This window comes from Erigeron canadensis, chromosome 4 (genome assembly GCF_010389155.1).
Source record: "Erigeron canadensis isolate Cc75 chromosome 4, C_canadensis_v1, whole genome shotgun sequence".
Taxonomy (NCBI): domain Eukaryota; kingdom Viridiplantae; phylum Streptophyta; class Magnoliopsida; order Asterales; family Asteraceae; genus Erigeron; species Erigeron canadensis.
The window spans coordinates 38,647,220-38,661,172 of NC_057764.1; the positions used below are offsets into that span (position 1 = coordinate 38,647,220).

The 13,953-nt window shown below is 33.4% G+C and overlaps 2 protein-coding genes across 2 annotated transcripts; one reads left to right on the forward strand and one right to left on the reverse strand.

Moving 5' to 3' along the window:
* Positions 1–232: 232 nt before the first annotated feature.
* On the reverse strand, positions 233–4,104 carry LOC122595721 (protein arginine N-methyltransferase PRMT10). Its single transcript, XM_043768150.1, has 7 exons — positions 3,803–4,104; positions 2,213–2,405; positions 2,016–2,121; positions 1,711–1,900; positions 1,426–1,611; positions 885–968; positions 233–612 (listed from the first exon to the last, which is right to left on the reverse strand). Exons 1-7 carry the CDS (start codon positions 4,019–4,021, stop codon positions 436–438), a joined length of 1,155 nt encoding a protein of 384 aa, XP_043624085.1. The 5' UTR covers positions 4,022–4,104; the 3' UTR covers positions 233–435.
* A 4,468-nt stretch (positions 4,105–8,572) lies between these two features.
* Positions 8,573–12,424, forward strand: LOC122597568 (acyl-protein thioesterase 2-like). The gene is made up of 9 exons (XM_043770145.1): positions 8,573–8,690; positions 8,810–8,927; positions 9,516–9,552; positions 9,806–9,875; positions 10,454–10,558; positions 10,984–11,134; positions 11,607–11,683; positions 11,822–11,915; positions 12,164–12,424. The coding sequence occupies exons 1-9, from the start codon at positions 8,573–8,575 to the stop codon at positions 12,240–12,242; spliced, it is 849 nt and encodes a 282-aa protein (XP_043626080.1). The 3' UTR covers positions 12,243–12,424.
* The last annotated feature ends 1,529 nt before the right edge of the window (positions 12,425–13,953 follow it).

Genomic DNA, 13,953 nt, shown 5'->3' on the forward strand with positions numbered 1-13,953 from the left:
GGGGGAGTTGACTTGGAAACTAGAGGAAAAAGTGGAAAATGCAGCCATGTTCAAGCAGCTTCAAATCTAATTAAAGGCATATGCATGCATGTCGCTAAAACACTTCAATTATTTTGTAGGACTAAGTTAAGTATATTGGTTGAAAGCAAATCATGACCAGTCATGCATAACCCAGACAACCGGCACAGCCCGATAACTTATACTGGAAGGATGTAAACAAAGAAGCAGAGAGTTCTGTAAATCTTCTTCTAATTTAAGGTTTAAAACTGGGTTTTACATAAAGTAAATGATCAAGAATAAACCAGATACCGTACAACATAAATTACACAAAAAGCTAACAACACAATGACAAAAACGTGAAAAAAATTCCGTTCTGGTTTGATATACTCTCATAACGTACCTTCGACAAATTAATAATAGTGCGTTTGTTTGGCCTCATTCTATATAGAACTTGTTTATGCTCGGTGGAAGCATCTTGCCAGACGACAACTTAATTTGGTACCCAAGATCAACATTCATCAAACGGTGATTTTCCTCCGAGCGGCTCATTGAAAACTTAAGAAGGATCTCGTCGCTTTCATTGACGCGGACAGGAGGATGCAAGAGAAAGACCTGCACATAGCGCATAGAAACAAATATTAAAAACCAAAGAAACAACTATTAAAAACCAAATGAGGTACAACTTTGATAAGAAAAGATGCAATTTATTAGGGTACATAACATGTGTAAATAAGGTCCACTCTATATCCCATAAAACTGCAATCATCCTGCCTTTTAATTAACCTTTTTTTATTAAATCAAATTCCATTTGTTAATTTTTTGATGAGATTGGTTTATAAAACCACACCTATATTTATGGAAGTTTAATAGTTCTTGTTACTAACCTGTTGGCCCCAATGTGTGCCATCATCTATGCTAGGAGCTGTAGTCAACTCGACCTCGCACTCAGCAGGATCCTCCTTCCTTCCCTATACAATTATAAAACAAGACACACACATGCAGTTTAGTAGAGGTGGCCAAATGGCTGGGTACACATCAAAACTAGCTGTATACAAGTGTTTGAACAAATAGGCTGGGTCAATCCAAGCCAAACACATCTGTTGTATCGATCTTCAATCTTATACTCAACATGTCATAACAATAACTAGAAAAACTGTACTGCTACCATAAATTCAACATCTTTAAAAAAGTAGATAGATTGATAGGAACCCCTAGATCCCATGTACCGCATTGGTAAGGGTAAATTCAACATCTTTTAATAGCGTGAATTAGATCAACTCAAACCATTTGACATGCTTTCTTTTAGTTAAATCTGTGCGTAACCAATCTAACCATTAAAATGCAAATAAATAACCCAAATCGACACATTTAGATATTAATGGGTCCTCAACATTTTAGTTAGGTATCAGGAATAAAACAACTTACACTAAAATGGACATCAAACCAGCCACCAAACCCACATAGTCTTGTGTCCTCCTTGGTGATTGTTGATGAAACACTAGCTTCAACTTTGAGGATGTCTTCAACAGTAACCGTTAAACAATCAATCTCCTTCAAGATAGCAGGTGTTCCTACAACTTGATTTGGATGCAGGTTGTTCCACACCGAATTCTACACAGTTACATTATACGAAATATTAGAGCTTAATCTCTTTGTCACCTCTAATATTGGTGTAAGTTAAAATAATGAACACATATTAATTGTTTGAACCTGCAAGTAGTACTTTTTCTGCTCTCCAGAAAATGGTTTGGTCAAAACACTCATATCAACACCATAATATGTTCTAGTTTCCTGCACAAAACCATGCCAATCATCCATACATCCTTCATAATCACTCATTTTATGGTCTGCTAACCCTGATCTGATAGGTGCCAACCACATCCGAGCATGACTGGGATACCTACAAATAAGAAGAAATCCATGAATAAGCTAAAGAATTAATGTCGAGTAGATAAACATTTTTTTGAGTAGGCTGATGCAAAAAGTAATACATAATATTATACAAATTTACTCACATAACTCCAGTTGGTTTCAGCCAGCGGTCACGGGCACATATTACAGAATCAAACATAGATTCACGGAGAAGAAAGTATCCCATCCACTCAGAGATGATTACATCAACTGTTCATTTGTTTCAGATAATGAGAATTAAAAAAACAACATACAGCTTAAATATCATAAAGGAAGTTACCAAAAATTATTTGATACCAACCTTTCTCGGGCAATACTATATCTTCTATTGACCCCTCAATCACTTCAACCACACCATCCAAATTATTTGCTTTAACAAGCTCACGTGCATGCTCAGCCATCTTAGTAGCTTCCACGGCATAAACTTTCTTTGCACCAGCCTGAGCTGACCAAATTGCTAAAATGCCACTCCCTGTTCCTACATCCAAAACAGTCTGTTCCACAAGATCACCCAATTTAGGTCCAGTCCCAAAAATCCAGCACAATATTACAATTTATCACCATCCAACTTCATTACAATAAAGCAAAGCTTGAGACACACAAACTCCAACTCCACACTTCAGTGAATTTGGTTTTTGACATCAACACATTATTTTAAATTTCTAAAATAACAAAGCTAGTGTGAAGTTAAAGCATAAGTACCCCAGCTTAAGCTGGAACCCAGTATTTGCACAAAGAGATTCTATGATGTTCAAAATAAATCTGTTAAGCACTTAAATACCAAACAGAGGCCAAAACACATTTTAACAAACCAAAATTAACCGTAAAAACATACTTTCAATTGCCAAAATGAAGCAAAGTATACTTCTGAATCTGATCACCAAATCGAAAAAAGTTAACCTATACTGTTTTCTGTAATTTGCCTTCACAAATGCATTGGCATTCTAGATATCACATCGATACCCAATATATCCTTTCAATACACAAACTCATCCATATTTTCAGACCTTTTTCTAAAGCTTGTACAAGCTTCTTGTTATGGCTTATTGGCATATGGTGTCTTAAAAAACCAGTAAGCTCAAAAAGCAAGCACAAAGGAGCTAACTTTAGCTTAATTAAGCTAACAAACAACCGCATTTAACACCAGATATTGAGCTTATTGGTTTCTAATCATACCAAAAGCCCACAATAATCTGCAAAAAGAAGCTTATCCCAAAAACCCCTTAATCTTTATAGTTTATACTTGCTATAGAGCGTAAAATTGCCACTCCCTGTTCCTATATCAAACACAGTCTGTTCCACACAATCACCCAAACTTAGGTCAAGTTCCAAAAACCCGGCACAGATTTACAATTTATCATCATCCAACTTTTTTACAATAATACAACACCTGAAACACATATAGATTCCACATCTTAGTGATTTGCCCTCAATATAAATCCATTGGCATTCTAAATTTTACCTTGCTACCTAACCATATAGATTCACCCATAAAGTTTTGAACTTTTTACAAATTCTGTTTTAAATATTACCTTGTATAACTCCAATATTTTAACAATTCAATGGCTTATGATGTTCTAAAAAATCTAGTAAAAAGATGCTAACTTTAGCTTAATTAAGCTCAAAAGACCACCTCTTGATACAACCACATATTGAGCTAATTGGTTTTTAAGAGCATCAAAAGCCCATAATAATAATCTGTAAAAGGAAGCTTACCCAATTACCCCCTTAATCTTTAAACTTGCTTTTGAGCTTAAAACTTAGTCAAATTCTGAAGCTTTACATACCATTGCATACGTGACGTAATAAAAAGTATTAAACAGCTTATAAGTAATTATATCTGAGTGTATATACATATACACACACAAAAGGGGTGAAAAAAGGTACATACTTTGCCAATGAAGTGGTGTTTATTTTTGAAAACAGAGTTATAATAAGCGTCCATACGAACACGGTCAGAAAGCATCTCCTTTTGGTGATAAAGAAAGGCGTATGTACAGAAATAATTGGCGAAATCTACGCCTTTGTCCACCGTGGGGACGCCTCCGCCATTGCTGGTGGATGTGGCTTTATCGGCGGCGGCTGTGGTACCGTTGGCGGTGGTGCCCATTATGATTAGTTGGTGTGCGTGTGTGTGTTTTGAGCGGGGGATTATGGAGAGACGGAGAGGGAAAACAGCGATTGGGAATATTGAGAAAATATGCATCTTTGAATGAATGAAATTAGGGCACAACGGGTGTGGGCTCACCTGCCACGTCACCTACTCTAATCCAATTTTTTTCTTTTTAACATTCTATCGGTATTCAACATCGGGAACACTTCAGTATTCTAAATTACAAGATGTAGACCATAATTAAGCCATTACAGGTGTTTTAAAGGAAAAAACCCAGGACACGTCATTCTATAACTCATGACCTTGAGTAAAATCAGGGATAACTCAAGTCAGTTGATCTAACCTTTTATTACGAGATGTGTCGTTTCAGATAATCGAATTCGTAACCTATTATTAAATCAGAGTTAACTCTAGTCAGCCAATCAAATTTTCATTCTCGACTCAAATTCATTTACTTTTTTATAAAATAATTGAGTTTATTACATGAGATATTCTAAACCAACTTCAATCATAGTTTAGTCAAATAGCATCTTAGGGGTGTTTGGTATGATGGAATGAAAATGGGAGAAAGAGATTGGGAAAGACTTCTCTTGTTTGTTTGCGACGAATAAAGGGAATGAGAAAGGAGAAAGGGGAATCAATTCCATTCTCTACAAATTGTAGAGAATGGTGAGAATGGAAAAAAAATGTTTTTTTTTGAAGATTTTATATGTAATAAATGTAATATTATTTAAATTTTTATTTTTTTTATATATATTCATTCTCTATGGGTACCAAACAACGGAATCCATTCTCTTTCCAAATACTAATTCTCTTTTTCACTATTTTCATTCTCTATTACATTTTCATTCTCTATAATTCCCTCTTACCAAACACCCCCTTACTATTACAAGAATTGTTGCGTCGATTCATATCTTTGATATAAACAATTTAAAAGTTACGAGCGATAGTGCTCGCACAGTGCGGCGATGAGATGGTGGGATCATAGATCAAGTCATAGAGTATGATAGCCAAATATCATAGTCGTACGTGCTCCGTCATCGGATTTAAAAATTCGTCGAAAATATATTGAATGACATCTCTAATGAAAGAACATGAAATTTTAAGAACACCCATACAATTTTTATAATTTATTAATATACGGTTTTTGAGATAATTTTTTTTAATGAATTGGATGAATAAAATGATTACGGAGGAGAGAGGAAAAATGAGTGGTTGATATTTGAAGAGAGAGAGAGAGAAATAAATGGTTGAGATTTAAGTGTATTATAGGTATATATTAGTGAATAAAAAAAAGAGATAATTTAGGTAGTTCAATTACTTAATTGAGATTTGAAAAAAAAGAAAAATGCTTTATAAGATAGTATTAAATATTAGATTATAAATTATTATAATCTGTGCATAATCATACTTCTTCAACAAGAAAAGGAAGACAAATCAATTATCATAAACATTTATATATGTGATTTTAGTATTAAAGACTAGATTTTAGACCTGTGTCCAACATTGGACACGGGATTTACGATATTAACAATATTAGATCTTCATACATTTAAGTCATAAAAGCTTACAATTTTTAAAAAACACGGTTTTAAATGTTATATTTTGCAAGTTGTAGTACAATAATTATGGATTCCTCACTGTCATTATTAGCCTAGACATATTGATGGAATTGTTTGCCGTAGTCATTTCACAAGGCACATGCTATATATAATAATTTATCCATTATAATATATTTTGAAACAGATGTACTAATAATGTGATATTATTTGGAAAAATAATTAAGAATTAAAATATAAACATATTTGTGATCCCGAACTTGACATTCTAGTATATGTATTTAATCATGATGCGCGCTCATAACACGCATATGTTTATTTTCAATCACTTGTTCTATGATAATATGATAACAATTAGGATTGTTTTTATATTTTTTGATAACAAATAGGACTATTCTAATATTTGTTAATAAGTCATTAGGTTTTCAAATAAATATTTTTTTTAGAAAATATTTCATATGTTAAATTTTTTTTATTTAATTAAATGATGGTAAATTTTAAAAAAATTTCTCAAGTTGATGACTAAAAATAAATATAAAGTAAGTATTCAGGGCTAAAAAGTATAAATTATTGATGGAAAATAAAAAAGTGTAAATTAATGAGACTTTTTCTACAAATTAATATAAATATTAATATAATAATATATTTGGATAATGATTATTAGGATTTTTAATTTGTAGTTTATCTAAATGATGACATAATCAAAAGTCAATTTGATGAAATCGAACGATGTGATTGTTTAATTAGTCATTAGTTCAACTGTTTTATAGTATATATTAAGATAACGATAGTAATGTGCCCACTTAAAATAGACTATTTGATTGACCCTTTAGGCTTTTTTTTCTCAAGTTTTTTTAAAGTATAGGAAAAGATAGGATAAAAAAAATATTTTATTTTGTATTCTTGATTTTTTTTTAAAGAAAAGAAAGGGAAAGAAAAGAAAAATGAGGCTTTTTTTATGTGAAAACTTTCTTCTTAAAAATGGGAGATGGAAAGTTTATATATATGTGTACAATTACTAATTTATCCTTATCAACTAATAACAACTCTATAAAGAAAAGGATATAATTATAAAGTTATAACTTTTTTCCATTTCTTTTCTTTTTTATTTAACTCAAGAACACTGTTAACTTTGTATTTTCTTTTCTTTTCATTAGTTTTCCATGTAACTCGAGAATGTCTTTTTGCTTTTTTTCTTTTATTTTCCTATCCAATCTTCTCTTTTTTTATCTTTTAAAAAAAAACTCAATGTTAATCTCTCGTAATATCCGTAGAATGCAATGGTTGAAACACAAGTATATATATATACAATGATAGTGTGTTTCTAAGATGTACCATTAACTTGTCAACTGGACACATTTGGTATCTTCTGACGAACTACATACCGTTGTAACTTTTTATTCTAATAATGATTTTTTTTTTGTCTTAATTAATAAGAAATAGATAAATACAATACTATGGGTTGTATTTAACCTATATAAAAAAATATAGTTTTTTATATCAAAACCCACTCCCTAAACTTTATCTTTAAGTGTATAATAATTATTTAATGTACTTGTAATGCAAGCTCATAAAAAAAAAGAAAGAAAAAGATGTACGAACAATTACGAGAAGTTATACAAAAGTTTGTATTTCACTAAAAGTTAAATGCTAGCGCGTCGTATTAAGTGAATCACGTTTCCACATCCGAAGGGGTCGACTTACGTGGTTAGTACGTCCTGTATACCAGGTATGTATTGTCCCCTATCATATATCTTACTAATTAATAATTTCCGAGATAAACTTGTAACGCTTTCAATTCATATTTTGATGGATATACGTTGGAACAAAAACACAAGTTTTAATTTGGTCATATATACATGATGATTTGACACAACTACATAGAGCCACGAAGACTAAATTAATTAATTAGACACCGGCCACATGGGCTAAAGGGCATGGTTTACTTACACGTACGTAAAGGTTCATCACTATATATTGACATGCAAACCACAACTATTCGCCACATAGGCAATGACGAATTGAACGACCTTCAAACATACCACCCGCCGGTCTCCTTTATTCGATTCCATTGGTCGATAGTTAATAAAAATATGGCTTTTTAGTAGTTAATTATCAGAAAGAAAAGATGATCGAGTCTTTATTTGACTACGTGACTACTTGAAAAAAATTTCTTGTGAGAAAATTAAGATTATACTTATTACTTATTAGTATTACTATATTACTATATATATCGATGTCTCTCTAGGTGCAACTTATTTTAGGACCAATTTTAGGATATGTGTTTTTTGTAATTTACACACAATTATGATCATCTCCGACTATCATCATGATTTTCCGGCCACTGCATCACCGGAAAATCATATGAAGTTACACATGTGTAAGTTAACTCACACATGATTTTCTGGTAGGCCCGTTGCCGGAAAGTCTTAGTGTTTTTACAACAAATTCTTGTATATCGTAGTAGATGATGAGGTGGTGTCTAACTTACAAAAAAACACATGTTCTAAAATACGAGGTGATCCTAACATAACCTATCCCTGTCTCTCTATCTCTCTCTATATATATATATCATCTACTCTACTATAATACTTTAGCTTTTTATTATCTATCTATCTATCAATCATCTGCAAGCTAGCTAGGTATATATTTACTCATCATTTACAGTTCATGAAATTTTATTTTAGTTTAGCTAGATCTTATAATAAATTTACATGTGATTAGTGTTAGAAGATAGCTACGTACGTACTGTATTAAATAGTAGCAATCATGTAAATGTGAGGTTGTGCATGATCGTAGGTGTATGTCATGTTTTTTCAGAAAAATACTACTACTTTTGGTATACTAGTATCATGTTTAGCCATATATGTGAACTTCAATTAGTTCTAACTAATTTATGATCAGTTTATTTACCCTTAATCACAGGATATATAATTTGTTTGCTCTTGATGATCATATGCATATGATAGACATATGCTTTTAATTATAGATGAGGTCGACATGTGGGCTTTGTTCATCGCAGGGTTTCTTCTATGTGGCCGCTGTAACTGGCTGTATCTTTGTCATTTTGAACATGAGTTTTACTGAGCCGCCTCCTCTGGATTCTGGTTAGTTTGTACGTACGTACGTAGTACTATTTACCGTAGTAGTCATTTGCATTTTCCGCTTGCTTAATTATATAAAGCAATAACAACCTTATTGATGGTCTTCTTGGAATTAATAATAGGTGTTGATTTAACAGCAAGCAGGGCAAGTAAGTTTGGGCCAACGTATGTAGTGGAACCTAAAGGCAAGCACCAGGCGACTATTGTCTGGCTGCATGGGCTTGGTGATGATGGCTCAAGGTAATATCATTTACATACGACAGAGTTGTTATAGACACAAAATTGTGTACATATCAGTTCCGCTTACATATCCCTTTCTTTATTTGGTTCTGTCCGTTCTGTTATATAACCTAATTCAAGTACGTGTTATGCTTTACTTTTTTTCTAAAGGGCAGCCTGATTACAGTAATAGCTTGTGTTTGATAATAAATTTCAATCATGTGCGACCTCTTTTTTAGATCATTCAGGGGAAATACCATTCAACAAATAGGCTAAAAGAGTACCTTAGTGCAGAATTGAAAATTTGTAGGAAAATGATGGGATGTTTTAAACCATAATCTGACTCTAGTTAGAAGGTTGAATTGTGATTTTTACACTTACCTTACCCCTCTGCCATCGTTTAAACTTGCAAGAGTATAAATCTTCCCGAGATGCATAGTTTTAACTTGAATTGCTGTTCATGGCATTTGAAGTAACTATCCGTAACTCTGGCTTACAGGTTTACTTCAATTGTTAATGCCAGATAATTATCTCTAGTCTGTCTGCAAATCATTAGAGAAAGGTGATCGGGATCCATGTTCTGTTTTTTCATCTACTTTTTACATGCAGCTGGTTGCAGCACTTGGAGCCTCTTCCTCTTCCAAATGTACGCATAAATTGCTAGACCATTATTCGTGTGGTCATATAACATTTTAGTTCTGTGGGATTGTGAGTCCTAATTACATAATACTGTAAGAAACAAAGCTACAACCCACAAAATGAAGAATGGATAGAAAAAAATGATAGATTTTTAAACTAAATATCAATTGAGGAGAACTGGTGGTCTCCTTGAACGTTGAGTAACCATGCTTCCTTTGTAAGATAAATTTCATGTCATGTCTTAGTTCAATACATTGCAGATCAAATGGATATTCCCTACTTCTCCTGCTCGGCCGTTTACTCTATTTGGCGGACTTCCAACAACTACATGTATGCTATACAATAGATGCTTTAATTTCCAAACATTAGTGTTTCTTCATTTAACATTGGTACTTCACCCATGCCAAATAGATGCAACGTTTTCTTCCCTGATCAATCCAAAATTACCCACTTTGCCATTAGTTGATTTTGTGAAACTTATACTGATAGATATGATTAAGGTCCGCTAAGCGATACTTTAGATATTTGACTACCAGTCAAATCTTCAATTGAATTTTCAGATCAAACCATCCACATTGAAGAAAGGGTATGCCCATGCATAACCTAAACTTCTTTAGTAATGTAAAATGTATAAAAAAGAATAAAATCGTAGTGGTAATCGATACCCGGGTTTAAAAACCTGGGGTTATCACTGAACCAAACGTTGTATTTATCTTGAAACAGAGGGAGTATTATTTACTAATGGTGACGGACATCTTCACAGCCTGCAAAGTAAGCTTGTGTGCAACTTCAAAGGTAAAAAAGAAGTATCTTTGTTTTTACAGCATTCTGAAGCTGTAGGTGTCTTTTTTGCTTAAATAAAACTTGCTTGTTAGCTTATAACCAGAACTTGGTGTCATGGATGTTAGGGTTTGATGTCGTGGAAATGTCTGAAGATGCAACTCAAGATGTAGAAGGAATGGATGCTTCTGCAGCATATGTTTTGAGCTTGCTCTCCATTGAGCCTCAAGAAAGTAAGTATCTTTTTTCTTCTCTTTTTGCCTCTAGTGTTTTTTTGTGTGATATTTCTTGGCTTCTTGCCTTATTGCTAGATCGATGGGAACCACTTGATCCCATGTACCGCATTGTTACCTGCGAATCGCATGCTGAGTTTTGCATCGATGGTTAACTCCCATTCTCAACTTGCCTTTGGCAAGAATTGAACCTGCGTCCCTCAAGACACAGGCCCCCAAATGGCATCATGGTGGCCAACCCATCTAATAATTATAACTATTGAAATTAGTAAAATGCAGTAGTCATTTTTAGAGTAAAACATGAATAGAAAAGTGTTTTAAGGATGTTCCAACCAAAGCCGATTCATAGTATATATTACTCGTTTTGGCATGTTACTATCCATAATTATGTTTTGTTTAACAAGTCAAATTCTTCGATGTTGCAGTCAAACTTGGTGTAGGAGGCTTTAGCATGGGTGCAGCAACTGCAATATACTCTGCAAGTTGCTTTGTCCGTGGAAAATTGGAAAACCACACTGGATCTCCTACCCATTTGGATGCAGTTGTTGGTCTTAGCGGTTGGCTTCCGTGTGCAAAGTTCGATCACTCTCCTTAACCACTCTTCTTCTTCTTGACATACCTAGAGGTGACAAATTGGTCAAGTCGGGTGGGTTTGGTAACGCATCAATTTAGGTCCAGATTAAATTTTAATGTTTTTTTGCGTCTGGTTGAGCATTGACACCAATATTAGCAAATACTGTATTCTAGTATGGGCCAGCTTGACATGTACCTGTCCTTTTTTACTTTCTTATAATTACATATGCCTACATAGTTGCAATAATACTCTAAATCTTTGAATATAGATGTTTTAGGAAGTTGCATGTGTTAGAGAAGTAGACTTTGCAGGATTTTCAAACCGTTCGACCCATTCACCTTATAGCTAATAAAGTTATTAGTCCTATTTGACCAGAAACACAACCCGAGTCCACCCATTTGTATAAGTAAATGGTTCCACTTGTCAACTCTAGACAAACTCGATGTTATTTAATCTGGGGGTTTTCTATGCAAGTGATCTAAGTAACGAGGTTGAAGGCAATGAAGTTGAAGGTCGTGCTGCCTTGCCCATTTTGCTCTGTCATGGCAGAGGTATAAAATTTTGAAATAGTATTTGGCTAATTGTTATGTAGCATCCAATTTTGTAGTAATGACAATGCAAATGAGCAGAAGGATATACAACATCTTATTATCACCATCAATAAAAGTTCTTTCACAATATAATGGCAGGAGATGATGTGGTTAATTTTCGATATGGAGAGAGATCGGCAGAGAAACTAACTTTAGCTGGCTTCGAAGACTTGACGTTCAAGTCCTTCAACTCGTATGGGATATCCTTCATCATACAACACTTCTTTCATCCAAATATTATAATATGAATATGGTGTACATGATACTTTGGTTAGCTACATGCCTACATATATATATATATATATAAAGTTAGGTATTTAAAGATTGGTTTTTAATTGTTCGGATTTAGTAATTTGGTGTTCTGTTCAACTTTGTTGTTCAGATGTTTTAGAAGTTGCAAAATGAATGTGTTGATTTAATATTTATTTCTTGACGTTCCAGGCTTGGTCATAATGTAATACCAGAAGAAATGAATGAGGTTTCCATATGGCTAACTTCAAAACTAGAGCTCGAGGGGTGAGTTCTATATCTGGCCCGTTGATGAAGAGCCAACACGGTTGAAAACGAATGAATAAATAAATGGATATATATATATATAGGGGGTTGCATCAACCAAACAATCTACCTATATTCCACTGGTGTAAAATGGTTTGTTTAGAGTTACATGGTACTGAACCATGAGTCGTGTTATTGTATGTTACTGAACCATTAGTCGTGATATTGTATGTTGTGTGGGCTGCTTGTTTCATTTTTCAGTTTTCCTTGATTTAAGATGTTTTGGGATAAGTAGTAGTTGTTTAAAGCAAACTTATAAACGCATCGGTCGCAGACCTGGCTCATGAGCAGGCAAGAAGGTCTTAATTAGTCCAGAGCCCAAAATTCTCAGTGTCTGGAAAAAATGATATTGTATGCAATTACGAAGGTGGTTTGGTTTTATCCCAATTAAAGACAATTTAATTGGAGGATTTTCCTTTTACAAGATATTAAGGGTGAGGGACTCTTTAGTGCGGATCCGATTAAGACAACTTAAACTAGACTTCCTATTGTGAGTGATCTACATTCTACACTTTAAAAAGAAATCAAACTTGGCTCATATGAGTGTTTTTTTTTCTTTCTATTGGTTATATAAATATAATTTAAAATGGATAATTAAGGTAAATGATAGATTTTAAATCTATAGTACGGGTTGATTAGTTTAGGAACTTGTTTTTGTAACAGTAGACAAAAAACTAATGATGATGAAATTAGTAGTGGTGTGCGGCATAGTTGTCAAACTCGTACGAGTCACGAGTCACGAGTCGAGTCAAAACAAAAGGAAAACGAGACTACTCGATAGAATGACTCGCTTTACTCCAGATCCGTAACAATGACTCGTGTTTTGTGATGCGAATCGGTCCGAGTCAGGAGTCACAAAATAATTTTTAAATTCTTTTTATTTTTTTAATTTTTTTTAAACATAAATCTTTTATATGCTTTTAAATTTAATTTGATTTTAATAGTATTTCTATTTTTAGCTTAATATATTAATACATTACAATATGTCTACAATAAATACTCGTAAATAATTATAAAAATATACATTTTCAAATATCCTGGCTCTTACGATTCGAGTCACGAGTTGAAAAATTAGATTTCGAGTCGAGTCGAGATTTACGAGTCAACTATTGTGTGCGGTCAAAATCTGACGCTTCCCATCCCATAAAGATAGACTTGACCACCCCAATTAATTTCACCATATTTTTAAGATATGTTACAAACTTTGGCATGCCGACATGTAACCCAGTTGGTCCTTTTTCACCGCCACTTCCATTTCCCCCCTAGCTAGGTAATACGAGTATATAAAACATCCAATTTTCTTTGAGCCCACATTTTCATTAGCTGTTTAATTAATTTCCATATAGAACATCGATACTACGTTAGATATATCTATAGGAAAGCTGCAGGTGTGTGTACAAGTACGTACATAGAGTTGATTTGATGTCTTTGTAGTTCATTCTGTCATCCGCAGGTACTAAACTCCCTTTCGAGTTGAGGTTGTACAACTTTTGTTTTATATATTCGTACATGTTTTGTTATGCCTTACATACGTACATGTTTCAACAAATAGATCGATATATATGCAACTAATTAAGTTATAAGAGTATATATGCACCCTCTTCAATGCATGTTATATAATACCAGAAGAAATGAATGAGGTTTCACTCTTCAATGCATGTTATATATTAGTCTTT